General features: G+C 42.4%; 1 protein-coding gene across 6 annotated transcripts in view; it reads left to right on the top strand.

Moving 5' to 3' along the window:
• The window catches only part of LAMA3 (laminin subunit alpha 3), a 266,410-nt gene that overhangs the window by 234,251 nt on the left and 17,536 nt on the right, over positions 1-14,623 (top strand). For 5 of the 6 annotated variants that reach the window (XM_055417088.2, XM_088833464.1, XM_088833460.1 and 2 more), the window contains 7 exons: positions 764-883; positions 1,543-1,676; positions 6,721-6,838; positions 7,189-7,329; positions 9,867-10,006; positions 11,151-11,282; positions 13,973-14,126. In XM_055417088.2, the coding sequence (XP_055273063.2) occupies positions 764-883; positions 1,543-1,676; positions 6,721-6,838; positions 7,189-7,329; positions 9,867-10,006; positions 11,151-11,282; positions 13,973-14,126 (939 nt within the window). Of the gene's footprint in view, positions 1-763; positions 937-1,542; positions 1,677-6,720; positions 6,839-7,188; positions 7,330-9,866; positions 10,007-11,150; positions 11,283-13,972; positions 14,127-14,623 lie in introns of those variants that run through there. The other variant, XM_088833462.1, reaches the window with a different exon arrangement.

The raw sequence follows: 14,623 nt of genomic DNA, 5'->3' as shown, positions 1-14,623 counted from the left end.
AGGCTCCCTGTCCCTGGGATTCTCCAGGCAGGAACACTGGAGTGGGTTGCCATTTCCTTCTCCAATGCATGAAAGTGAAAAGTGAAAGTGAAGTCACTCAGTCGTGTCCAAGTCTCAGCGACCTCATGGACTGCAGCCTACAGGCTCCTCTGTCCATGGGATTCTCCAGGCAAGAGTACCGGAGTGGGTTGCCATTGCCTTCTCCGAAGAAGAGCCTACCTCTCTCCAAAATGTGCATGCATGCTAAGTCATTTCAGTCATGTCTGATTCTTTGCAACCCCATGGACTGTAGCCCACCAGGCAAGAACACTGGAGTGGGTTGCCATTTCCACCTCTAGGGGATCTTCCAAACCCAGGGATTGATTGAACCCACATTTCTTACATCTCTTGCATTGGCAGGTGGGTTCTCTACCACTAGCACCACCTGGGAAACCCTTCCAAAAGATAGCAATCATATTTTCCAATGATATTCATGATCTGTATCTTTTCAGTTGCCAGTTTTACATGCTGGTTATAGATTGGTATAAAACAAAATCATGACAGTAGCAAGCATTTATTGTTTCCTTCCTGTGTGCCAATTACTGTATAGATTATTTAACATGATTGACAGGATTTAGCTGTCATCCACATCCCAGGAGCTGAGTATTAAGCACTGTTGTTCCTTTGAACTAAGAAGGCAGCTGAAGCTGAGAGCAGGCTGGAGTTTGAGTGCATGTGGCTCTTCCTGAGAGTTCTCCTAATCTACTTTGTCTCCATGCTGTAGGATCATTTCATATCTCTGGATGTAGAAGATGGCAGACTCGTGGTGCGGTACAGACTGAACTCAGAGCCACCTAAAGAAAAAGGGATCAGAGACATCATAAACGACGGGAGGGATCATTTGGTGCATTCTTTGAACCTGTTTGTCCGAACCATTGCATGTTTTCAGTCCTTTAAGTTAGTGAATAGAACACTTTTCTGTTAGATGAACTTATTAACTGAGAGACATAGCCTTTTAAAATCTGAATATTTTGCATGAAATATATAACATCCATATGGTGTAGATAAAACATGATTAATTTCATGGATATATGTCTGTGTATGGCTGAATCCCTTTGCTATTCATCTGAAATTGTCACTATCTTGTTAATTGGATATACCCCAATACAAAACAAAAAGTTAAAAGTAATAAAATATTTTAACATTTAAAAAAATGATTAATTTCAAATGCAAACATTTCAGGAATTCCCTGGTGGTCCAGTAGTTAGGCACCAAGCTTTCACTACCAAGTGTGCAGGTTCAGTTTTTGTTCAGGGGGCTAAGGTCCTTCAAACTGTGTGGTGCAGCCAAAACAGAGAAACAAACAAATGCAAACATCTCTATTTAAATTTTTATTATTATAATTTTATGCAGATGTGCTACTATGCTCAGATCCCTTGTATTAATATATATACCATGTATATGAATGAATCTGAAGGAAAGCAAAAACAATAGCTCTGAACCATCATGAATAGAATTATTTTATTTCCCATTGCTGGCTGATTCATCTCTCATCTATTTTAGATTCTGATCAAAATTGGAAAAGTCCAAAAACGTATGTGGATAAATGTGGATATTCAAAGCGTTAAAATTGAAGATGATATATTTGATTTCAGCACATACTATCTGGGGGGAATTCCCATTTCCATCAGGGAAAGGTAAGATGATCTTTTTTTAAAGAAGCAGGTCACCTCTCTTAATAGTTATGATTGCTACTGATAAATCTTCCTTGTTTAATTCCAGCAAAATACAAAGAATTACTTTTCTGTATTAATAGTGTTAGCCAACAGGGTACAATACTGGGTAAGAGAACTGGCTGTTTGAAAGATGTGGGGATTAGGGGTCGGGGTAGTAGGGAGATGAGGGAACAGTGTGCCACTTCCACTGTCATTCCTGGGAGGAGAAAAACCACATGAGTAGGTTTGGTGTTGACAACACTGCCATCAAAAATAGAGGCTACATCCTGGGGTCCTTGTGGACTTCCCCGGTGGCTTAGATGGTAAAGAATCTGCCTGCAGTGTAGGAGATCTGGGTTTTATCCCTAGGTCGGTAAGGTCCCCAGGAGAAGAGAATGCTACCCACGCCAGTGTTCTTGCCTGGAGAATTCCACGGACAGAGGAGCCTGACAGGTTACATGTCCATGGGCTCGCAGAGTGTCAGACACGACTAAGCGACTAACACTTTCACTTTCACATGGGGTCCTGGTTGGTACCGAGGAGAGCACAGGCGGCCCTGGGCACAGAAGGCTGGGGCACTGAAGTGTCTCCTAGGACGTGAGGCACGTTTGTATTACCTGCCCCCTTCTGCGTGTGTTATCGAGGAGGGACTCGGGGCATGACTGCCTCGGATGAATGGATACACAAATGAGTTAAATTAACTTGACTGAAGTTTACTGTGAATGAGAATAGCAAACGCCACTCTGAGAATACACTTGAAAACGACTTTCACATTTTATTCATTTGTTTACATCCTTCCAAAAGGCTGTCAGTGATATGTGGAAAGAAGATTCCTTGGAAGGGTTACTATAGCCTCACGACTAAGCTAAGAGAGCTCCCAAAATATTTGGTGATGATTGCTTTCATATGAGATCTGAGGCTGGTTAACTCTTTTCCTAATTTATCCGTCACTTGGAAGGAGCACTAGATGTGATTTATGAAGTGTTGTGCCAAGGTGGTCTTCTCAAATCCTTATACATTTGAACAGGGGCCCAGCCTTAATAAGGGGGCACTAATCTTTGTCTTAAAGTTGTCTGGGGACTTCCCTGGAAGTCCAGTGATTGACACTTAGCCTTCCAAGACAGGAGATGCAGGTTTAATACCCGGTCAGGGAGCTAAGATCTTATGTGCCTCCTGACCACAAACCCAAAGTATAAAAAAGAAGCAATATTGTGGCAGATTCAATACAGACTTTTTAAAAAATGGTCTACATCAAAAAGATCGTAAAAATAAAAGCTGTCAGGGTTGCCCCCAAAGACAGGCAGGTGAGAAAGTTCAGCACTTTAATAGAGTTTGGGAGTGACTGTCTTTCCTCCTTAGGTTCTTTGAACTAGAAGGGACCTTGTGGATCATGGTATGTAACCTCTTAATTTTAATGTAGAAATTAAGAGCCAAAGAGGTAATACTAGTATTTAATATAATCAGTACTAAATAGCAGTTCAACCTTGAATAGCTAGTTATGAATGGCCAGTAAACTTGGTTTTATTCAATTAAATGTAATAAAATAGAGTAACCTAAAGCAGCACCATTCACACATTGGAGGCTGTCATTTGTTTGCTCATTGCACAAATGACAATTAGTGTGGTCAGTAGTTAGGTAGTGTGGTCAGTTCTGGGATGATGATGAACAGGGAAGAGTCTCAGGGATAGCAGAAGGGAGACAGCAGAATAAGGCCAGTGCCATCAGACGGGAAGCTCAGGGTGATGGGGACCTAGGAAAGGAATCTATCTACCCATTTAGGGGATCAGGAAAGTGGTCTCTGACTAGATCTGAAAGACCCTGACATATGAAAGGCAATGTTTGTGAAGAGATAAGAACCAAAGTATGAACTCTCAAGAGGACACTATGAGGCAGGCGGTTGTGGCTGGTGTGGGAAGCAGGGGCCAGACCACAGAGGATCTTGAAAGTCACAGTAAAGACCATTGGGGGCTTCCGCAGAGAAAGGACATGATCAGACTTGGGTTTTCAGTAGCTTGCTGTAGTGCAGGGTGCAGACTGCATTAAGAGGGAAAAGGCAGAGGCAGGTGGAGAGGTTTGAAGATGAGTATAACAGGTGAGAGGCAGGTGGTCTGACCACGGAAACAACAGTGCCGACGAGGAAGAGAGTGGATTCTTGTTATACTCAGGGCAGCAGATGGGCGGTGCTGAAAGATTGCTTGGGCTTGAAGAATAACAAAGAAAAACTCTCAGGAAGGACTTTGATCTAGTGCTTGGACAGATGGCCAGTACCAGCAGAGAAACAGGGTGGTGAGCTCAGTCTGAGACAGGCTTAGTCCCAGGAGACAGCAGGTGGAGATGCCTGGAAAGGACTAGATGGAAGGCCTTGACCTCTAGAGAGACATCCAGGCTGGAGAAAGGGTGAATGATGCTTGAGAACAGGTGGCTATGAGGTTATGGGGGCAAGTGGGCTCCCCCAGAGCCACGAGGGATTCTCAGAGGTGAGAAAATATCTCCCTTGTGGGGAAACATAGGGGGAAGGGAGAGTTAGGGAGTTTGGGACGGCCAGGTACATGCTGCTGTATTTAACATGGGTAACCAACAAGAATCTACTGGAGAGCATAGGGAACTCTGCTCAATGTTATGTGGCAGCCTGGGTGGGAGGGGAGTTTAGGGGAGAATGGATATATGTAGGTATATGGCTGAATTCTTTCTCTGTCCACCTGAAACTATTGCAACATTGTTAATTGGCTATACTCCAATATAAATAAAAATGTAACTAATTAAATGATAGTAAATCTTTTTTTTAAAAAAAAGAACATATTTCCTTTGAAAGGTTTTTGTGAGAATCAGATAATCGTTGTTGTTCAGCAGCTCAGTTGTGTCTGACTCTCTGCGACCCCATGAACTGCTCCACACCAGGCTTCCCTGTCCTTCACCATCTCCTGGAGTTTGCTCAGACTCATGTCCATTGAGTCGATGATGCCACCCAACCATCTCATCCTGTGTCAATCCCTTCTCTTCCTGCCCTCAATCTTTCCCAGTATCAGGGTCTTTTCCAATGAGTCGGCTCTTCACATCAGGTAGCCAAAGTATTGGAGCTTCACCTTGCACAGAACAGGTGTTCCGTGTCTGTCAGCTACCTTCCTTTCCCCTTTACCTTTTCTGCCACCTTATTCTTCCTTCAACCTATGCTTTATGGAAAAAAGGAATCAGGAAATGTGGATGAGTTTAAAACATGTTAAAACCCAAGAGAGAATGGATCAAAATATTAATATTAATGAGTTAATAAATCTTAACATATGGACAAATAGACAAGCCCCAGGAATGGATATGAATTTTCCTCCTCTCCCGAGGCAAGAAGCCAGTTTTATAAAATCATCAAGCTTGTGCTGCAATGCCCATGAGGATTTGTTTTCTTCCTTTTAATGAAATTTAATTTTATGCATATTACATGTAGCTCAGCTGTTTGTAATGAATTGAATAAAAATGAAGGCAGACATCTTTCCATTTAGAAGAGTGTGCCGCTTTAGGGATTAGTAATGAAGTCAGCTTTGTGTTTATCTTAGTACATCATTTGCTTAAGAAACACAAATATTTGCCCGGACTTCAGTCATTTCATGTATGTTAGTGTTTTTTTGTGACACCGGCTCCAGATAGATCCAAAAGTCAAATCCAAGGGGAAATGCCAAGGCAGCCACGTAGGAAGAGCTGCTTTATCAATTGCTTCTTTATAGGGGTTTCCCTGGTTGAGAGTCCACGCTTCCAATGCAGGGGGTAATGGGTTTGATCCCTGGTCTGGGAGCTAACATCCCACATGCTGTGCAGCCCAACCAAAAACAATTTTTGATTAAAAAAAAGAAGAAATTGCTTTGTTATAGTGGCACACTGATACGATGGGGATAGTTACAACTCTGCCATCTCGCCCCGAGTCCTTGCTCAGTACTGGGCACCACTGGAGTACGTTACCCACATTATCTCATTTAAACTCTGGGCTGGGAAGCAGATTACCACTTTCCCGTGGTATAAATGAGGAGATGGGAGCACAGCGAAGACACCCGGGACAGAACTTGAACCCACACAGCCTGCCTCCAGAGCCCAACGCTCCAGAGCAGCTTCTCTTGGAGGCACTTCCTGAGTGCCCAGGACTGAGTGCCACGGAGGGTTCTGAACACCTCCTGGACGTGCACTTGTTTAATCCTCACAGTGACCTTTTGCCCAGCCTGCACAGTTAGGAGGTGGTGGATACAGCATATGAGGCCGGACAGTGCTTTCCATTGTTCCAGCTTGGCATTGATTAAATGTACCAAGCCACACTTTTCCTAATTGACTAGGACCAAAAAGTAATAATTTACTTCCTTGGCATTTATGGTGGCTGACTTAAAACTGGACAGGAAAAAAAGATCAAGAAGTTTTATAGAGTATTTCTGGCTCTAATAAATTACTTATTTATTTAGTTATTCAAAGGGTTTTCGCTTAGTCATGTCTGACTCTTTGCAACCCCATGGACTATAGGCCACTAGGCTCCTCTGTCCATGGGATTTCCAAGGCAAGAATATTGGAGTGGGTTGCCATTCCCTTCTTCAGGGGACCCTCCCAATCTCCCGCATTGCAGGCAGATTCTTTACCACCTAAGCCACCAGGGAATTTAATATATATGTATATGATGTTTCTAGTGTATCAATTTATTAATATGCTTTTAATTCATGATGCATTATCATGACTCCAGGAGAGGATGGGGGAGCAGTTTCAGATGTTGTACATCTTCTATATGTCTATACTTTTGGGGGACACTGGCCATTCTTCTGTCAATGTTATTGTGTTCCTTTGTAATACTGAGAATGCAAATCACACAGAATGGAAATATCTAATAGATTTTCCCAGTATCACAAAATTAGTAGCAGTCTAGAAATCCAATAAGAGATAACCATAAGAAACATACTTGTCCATGGGTGAGAAGCTGTAGGGAATGAGTGCCATGTTTCAGCTGCAGTGCCCCATCAAACCTGCTCTTGGTCCATCTCTTCCTTTTCTTGCATCCCCAAATCAGGTTTAACATTTCTACACCTGCTTTCCGAGGCTGCATGAAGAACCTGAAGAAGACCACTGGCGTTGTCAGATTGAATGATACAGTGGGAGTAACAAAAAAGTGCTCAGAAGACTGGAAGGTAAGTGAAGAGTTCAGAACCTTGCAAAGGAGTGGTCCCCAGCTAACCTATGTTTGACGTTTGTTAACACACCAACTTTTGACGTATTCTGATATGATGAACTGGCTCATTTATTACACTCTCCCTGTACTTGCAAAACCTCTTCAGGCTTATATATTAAATTTGTAGGAAGGTAGAAATACCAGCTCTACACACAAAAACATCGAGATGGTTGGCAAATTATCATGCAGAAAAAGCAAACTGTTTTTTCCCATGGGTCAGTTCAAGTGAAGTGACCTAGGTTAAGAAACTATTATTTCAGCCATGGCATGATTATAGGGCCAGTAATTTATTCCATGTTTGCATTTCAGCTCGTGCGATCTGCCTCATTCTCCAGGGGAGGACAGTTGAGTTTCACCAATTTGGACTTCCCATCATCCAGCCACTTCCAAGCCTCCTTCGGGTTTCAGACCTTTCAACCCAGTGGCATCTTATTAAGTCATCAGACGGGGGTATGAAATATTGTACAAATGTTGAACAAGATTTAAGCCTGACTCAAGGTTCAATGTCAAAAACAATAGAGGGATTTTGAAGGTAAATCCACTGGGTGTTTTTGTCTAGCACCACACAGTAGATGCTTTTGTGGATTTCAACCATGGAAGTGGTTGCCCATTCTGGGGTTGGGCCTAAAAGAAATCAGGCTTAAAAAGTACGTGCTTGTTTACAGAATGGGATTTATGTGTATTCGTGGGCTCCATTTTCATTCTTTTCAGGTATATTTTGAGTGAAGGTGAAATAGAACTGTTATACATAATAATGTAGCTTTACGTTTTTAGAACTAAGGAAAAAAATCAGAATGTACACCCATTACTCATTTGTGATTCCCCAAAAGATAGCTCTTGAGATTCCTTTTTTGGCAGCAACAGCTTATTGGACAACATTTGCATCAGAGAATGGAAGAAAGTAATGTCTTTTGCTCTTTGTTCCTGTACAGCAAGCCACAGAGATTCTCTGACTTAAGAGTATTTAGCCAGTGTGGTCATGTAGGCATCAAAGTCAGCTAATACTCCGAAACTGGCCGGTGGAACAACTGGGATTTTAAAATAGAAAGAGAAGTTCAGTTCAGTTCAGTCGCTCAGTCGTGTCCGACTCTCCGCGACCCCATGAATCACAGCATGCCAGGCCTCCCTGTCCATCACCAACTCCTGGAGTTCACTCAAACTCATGTTCACAGAGTCGGTGATGCCATCCAGCCATCTCATTCTCTGTCGTCCCCTTCTCCTCCCGCCCCCAACCTTTCCCAGCATCAGAGTCTTTTCCAGTGAGTGAACTCGTCGCATGAGGTGGCCAAAGTATTGCCTTGGGTCTGTTTCTTCAGGACTGCCAGCACAACAGGCAACTAGTATTTGCTGAAAGGAAGGACTAACTGCCTCTGTGGTTATGTTGTAATAGAACTCTTCTCCTCTCTTGCTGTCTTTTTCAATCAGCTGTTAGAGATCTTTTTTTTTTCTTAATTCATGTTCTATTGATTATTTTATTTTTTATTGGAATATAATTGCTGTACAATGTTGTGTTAGTTTCTGCTGCAAAACGCTGTGAATCAGCCATGTGTATACATATATCCCCTCCTTCTTTAGCCTCCCTCCCACCCCCATCTCACCCTTCTGGGTCATTACAGAGCACCAAGCTGAGCTCCCTGTGCTGTACAGTATAGCTTTGAGATCCTTTTTTTAAAAAATAAAACAAAACAAAAATACCCCTGAAAAAGCACATGCCTACATTTAGATTGTGAACATGGCTTTTCTATCAGAGCAGGATATTTTGACCCAGCTCTTTTTTCAAAAAGTATTTATTTATGGCTGCATCAGGTCTTAGCTGTGGCATGGGGGCAAGGTCTTTGTTGAAGTACACAGGCTTAGCTGTCCCGTGGCATGCGGGATCATAGTTCCCCAACCAGGGATCAAGCCCTCATCCCCTGCATTGCAGGGCAGATTCTTAACCACTGGACCACCAGGGAAGTTCCTTGCCCCAACTCTTGACACACTCTCCTGTTTCCTCCACAGGAGTGGGGACACTTAATACACAGTATACAAAATGGTCCAAAAGAGGCAGAAGACTTGGCTTAGCAAAGATGAGGTCAATCCTGGACAAGGCAGGAACCCTTCAAATATCCTAGGAACACTGCCTGCAACTTCTTAATGGATTCAACTTCTTAAGAAATACATTTCAGTTAGCATTCTTTTATCCAGTTTATAATGAACATTGCCAATTGAAAAAAATCAACATAAAGTGAAACTGACAATGGCTCCAACCACATTCTGTAAACATTGTTTTAGGCTCAAAGCTCCCTGAAGACTCACATCTGGTTGAAAACCACAAAAATTGTACCTGGTAGGAAAAACACATCAACAAAATGAAAATGACAACTGCCAAAACTACACCAATTTTTTTGTATTTTTAAAATATTTATTTACAACCACACACATTTAAAGAACAGTAGCAATTAATAGAAAAAATTAAATTATCCTGCCAAAATTTAGATCTGCAGAGTTTGACGTTGGAAAATTGAACCTCCTGGAAATTAGGACCCAAAAATAAAAAATTCATGACTGAAGGGAAGCTGTCGTTATAATCATCTATGAAGAAAATTGACGAATCAAGTCTTTGTTGTAAACATGTATTCAGAAGAACATTGATCCTGATGAAAATAACTTCAGCAGAGTGAAAGTGCAAATAGAAAAATTTAGAAATGGTGTAACTTTTGTATAATTGATGGAGACATTAAGTTGGTTAATGAATGCGTGTCCATAAAATGCTTTTGACAGATTCATCAATGTTGAAATAATTTGCATAAGATTTTTATATTCATAAACACAGAGTCCAAATATTAAAAAATAACCTTTAGATCAAAATAGCAAAGTCAAAGCATCGGGTTTAAAACATCCTGTTTTGTACATAGTTTTGCTCACACATTCACTATTGATACATTCATAATCATTAAATGCAGGTAGATTGCACTGATGGGTACGTTGTTCTCTGATGATTGCAGGCAAGCAGTCTTCAGGTCACCCTGGAAGATGGTCACATTGAACTGAGCACCAGGGACAGCAGCAGCCCGATTTTCACATCTCCACAGACGTTCGTGGATGGTTTACTGCATTATGTGTCTGTGATAAGTGACAGCTCTGGGTGAGTGGAATGGCTCTTCTGCCAGAGCACGAAGAATTTTATTTTATTTAGTTTAATGGAATTTTCTAGTATCTTTTCTGAGACAAATTTGTGCTCGACGTTGACACTATTTTACTAGTAAATCTTGACCTTCTTCTTGGCACTGTATCAATTTTCTCATTGATTGAGAATCAGCAGTTGGATGGATAAATAAATTGGGGTACATTCAAAATGGGAGAATGAGAATGAAGGATCTATAGCTCTGCACAGCCACATGGATGAACCTCGCATGTAAGGCTGAGCCAAAGAGGTCACACGTGGAAGACTTCTTTTCCCATGATTTCATGTATATGAAATTCAGAAACAGGCAAAACTAAACTATTTCGTCAGAATTCAGGATGCTGGTTACTCCTAGAGAGGAAGAACTGGAAAGGGAGCCCAGGCAAGGTGCCTGGGGAACTGGCAGTGTCTGCCATCACATTTCAAAGATGCATGGAGCTGGGCACTTATGACCTGTATTTTCTGTATATATACAGGTACACCTGGGAGTACTGTGGGTTCAGTTCCAGACCTCTGCAGTAAAGCGAATGACACAATAAAGAGAATCACACATTTTTGATTCCCAGTGAATATAGAAATTCTATTTATCCTATACTATATCTGTCAAGTGTGCAATAGGTGTCTTAAAAAAAATGAGGTACATACCTTACATAAAAAATACTTTATCACTAAAAATGCTAACCATCATTTGAGCCTTCAGGGAGTTGTAATTGTTTCACTGGGAAGCATTTGAATCTTGTGAAAACTACCAAAGTGAGACTCCGAGATACGGAGTGAGTAAATGCAATCGGAAAAAACGGTGCCGGTAGACTTGCTCGAGGCAAGTTGCCACAAACTTTCAATTTTTAAGAAAACCACAATATCTGCAAAGAATATTTTTAAAACGAAGTCCAATAAAACAAGCTATGCCTGCAGAGTACTTTAATAAAAATGCCATGTGCAAAAAGAAATATATGGAAAAAAACTGCAAATGCTCTTTCAAAATAGTTCAGTGAGTTCTTTCAGGTAAAAGACTTTGGGTCTGAATCAAAGACAGTCAGTTGCCCACCTGGAGAGGGTCGTTTTCACCAGCTGTTCTCACTCCTGTTTGTTTGTTTTTTTTCAGACTCCGGCTCCTCATTGATGACCAGCCTCTGAAGAATAACCAAAGGCTTCGAGGCCTTTCAAATTTCCAGCAGTCCCTGCGTCTGGGCGGGAGTCATTTCGAGGGCTGCATCAGCAATGTTTTCATCCAGAGGTGTGTGTGCAGCTGATGAGAGGGGCCTATCGACACAGAGAACTTGTACAATGGCTTCACACTGCTGTCATCTGCAGGCTTTCCAAACACCTTCTTTGGCACGATTTGTTGTTGTTCAGTCACTCAGTCATGTCTGACTCTTTGCAACCCAGTGGAGTGCAGCACTCCAGGCTTCCCTGTCCTTCACTATCTCCCAGAGTTTGCTCAAACTCATGTCCACTGAGTTGGTGATGCCATCCAACCATCTCATCCTCTGATACCTGCTTTTCCTACTGCCCTCAATCTTTCCCAACATCAGGGTCTTTTCCAGTGAATCGGCTCTTCAAATCAGATGGCCAGAGTATTGGAGCTTCAGCTTCAGCAGCAGTCCTTGCAATGAATATTTAGGGTTGATTTCCTGTAGGATTGACTGGTTTGATCTCTTTGCTCTTCAACTGACTCTCAAGAGTCTTCTCCAGCACCACAGTTCGAAAACATCAATTCTTAGGTGTCAGCCTTCTTTATGGTCCAACGCTCACATCTTTGGCATGATGCACACATTAAAAGCAAACTAACCGAAATCTCTGGGGCCCAGCCTCCCTTTGTAGCAGCAGCTTTGGAACATAACCTTGGAAAAGGTTTAATTAAAATTAGCTTTCAGATTATGTCCCTTTTTAGATGAGAGCAAAACTCTCCCCTGAGCAGAGGGAGGGCCCAGGCCTGCTCATGAGCCTTAGGCAGCCCGGTAGGCTTATGAGCTGCTGTCAGGGCTTGGTGACAGTTATAAGATAAAGTAGATTTACCCATGAGATTTGTCTACAGAAATGCAGTGAGAGAAATCCTTTCTCGAAGTCACTTCTGTGGTTTCCTGTTATTCATCGTCATCCTAGGTCATCTGGTATCTGTGTTTGTCCTCTCTGCCTGTTTTGTTTTTCATATTTCTTTTTTTTTTTTGTATGTTTTATAAAATTTATTTATTTATTTTTTAATTATTTTATTTTATTTTTTGTGACTTTCTCAAAATTTATTTATTTATTTTTTTTTTATAATTTTTTTTTCTTTACAGTTAAAAGTATTTTTATTAAAAAAGCACAAATGCAAAGAAATGAACAGAGGAAAATTTATGCGTCGAACCTGGACTGGTCACTTATGATAATATACATGCTACAATTCCATTCTCCCCAATCATTCCACCTTCACCCTCTCCCACAGAGTCCCAAAGACTGTTCTAAATGCCTATGTCTCTTTTGCAGTCTCTTATACAGGGTTCAGGTTACCATTTTTCTAAATTCCATATATATGCGTTAATATACAGTATTGATGTTCTTCTTTCTGGCTTACTTCACTCTGTATAATTGGCTCCAATTTCATCCACCTCATTAAAACTGATTCAAATGCATTCTTTTTGATGGCTGAGAAATACTCCATTGTGTATATGTACCAAAGCTTTCTTATCCATTCATCTGCAGATGGACATCTAGGTTGCTTCCATGTCCTGGCTATTATAAACAGTGCTGCAATGAACATTGGAGTACATGTGTCTCTTTCAATTCTGGTTTCCTCGGTGTGTATGCCCAGGAGTGTGATCGCTGGATCATATGGCAGTTCTATTTCCAGTTTTCTGAGGAATCTCCACACTGTTCTCCATAGTGGCTGTTTGTGTTACAATTTTGTGTTAGTTTCTGCTGTACAGTTATGTGAATCAGCTATAGATATACATATATCCCCTCCCTCTTGAGCCCCCCTCCCAGCCACCCCTCATCCTGCCCTCCCAATTCATCATAGAGCACCGGGCTGAGCCCATCCCAGTTCATCACAGAGCACTGGGCTGAGCCCATCCCAGTTCATCACAGAGCACTGGGCTGAGCTCCCTGTGCTGTTACCACAGCTTCCCGCTAGCTATCTGTCTTACATGTGGTAGGAGAAGGCGATGGCACTCCACTCCAGTACTCTTGCCTGGAAAATCCCAGACGGAGGAGCCTGGTAGGCTGCAGTCTGTGGGGTCGTGAAGAGTCGGACACGACTGAGCGACTTCACTTTCACTTTTCACTTTTCATGCATTGGAGAAGGAAATGGCAACCCACTCCAGTATTCTTGCCTGGAGAATCCCAGGGATGGGGTAGCCTGGTGGGCTGCCGTCTGTGGGGTCACACAGAGTCGGACATGACTGAAACGACTAAGCAGCAGCAGCAGTGTGTTTGTGTCCGTGTGACTCCTCCAATTTGTCCCACCTTCCCCTTTCCCCCACCCTGGGTCCATACGTCTGTTCTCTACTTCTGCCTCTCTATTCCTACCCTACAGATAGGCTCATCAGTACCATTTTTCTAGATTCCACATATATACGTTAATAACTTCCAGGTGGCACTAGTGGTAAAGTACCCACCTGCCAATGCAGGAGACGTAAGAGACTCAGGTTTGATCCCTCGGTCTGGAAGATGCCCTGGAGGAGGGCATGGCAACTCACTCCAGTATTCTTCCCTGGAGAATCCCCATGGACAGAGAAACCTGGCGAACTACAGTCCATAGGGTTGCAAAGAGTCAGACATGGCTGAAGCGACTTAACACGCACACACACACACCCTGTACTAGGTGGAAATAGATGAGCATTTAGCCAGAAATCAGGGCAGTAAGAATGTGTACATTTGAAACGAATTCTCCCTGCCAGTGTGTTTTCCTGGATGTGTCAGAGTTTGTTTCTGCTGTCATTCCAGATCATCAGAGAGTCCCGAAGTCCTGGATCTGGCCAGTAAATCTTCCAAGAGAGATGTGTCCCTGGGATTCTGCAGTTTAAATGAACCACCTTTTCTAATGTTGCTTAAAGGGTCCACAAGGTTTCACAAAGCCAAGACTTTCAGTATCCACCAGGTGAGTGTCAAGAACCTTGCATTGAGTTTTGCTTCTTTCGGTGATTCTCAGAAGAGAATCTTCCTTACTGGAGATGTTGGGGAGGAGTGTAGATCACCTTCTCCCATGGTAGCCAGTGCCTCCAGGAAGTGGGACTAATGGGTCATCCATAGTTGGATTTTACCAAAATGTCAAAGCAGTTTTCTTTTTAGCTCCTCTTTTGAATCTTGAACACTTGGCAATTTTTGCAGCCCTGGAAACAAATAGAGGAGCTTCCTTGGTGGCTCAGTGGTAAAGAATCCACCTGCCAATGTGTTCAGTCCCTGTCTCGGGAAGATCCCCTGGAGAAGAAATGGCAACCCTTTGCAGTATTCTTGCCTGGACAGAGGAGCCTGGCGGGCTGCAGTCCACAGGGTCACAAAGAGTTGGACAGAACTTATCACCTGAACTAAGAACAAATAGGACCTTGACTTCAGTTTCTCAATGTCTGCAGCTGATGAGCCTTTTCCTACCCATGG

Source organism: Moschus berezovskii, chromosome 28 (assembly GCF_049115385.1).
Source record: "Moschus berezovskii isolate FMDL1 chromosome 28, NW_MosBer_1.0, whole genome shotgun sequence".
Lineage (NCBI taxonomy): Eukaryota > Metazoa > Chordata > Mammalia > Artiodactyla > Moschidae > Moschus > Moschus berezovskii.
Note: the sequence above shows the minus strand (reverse complement) of the source record. Positions and strands in the feature narration are given on the sequence as shown.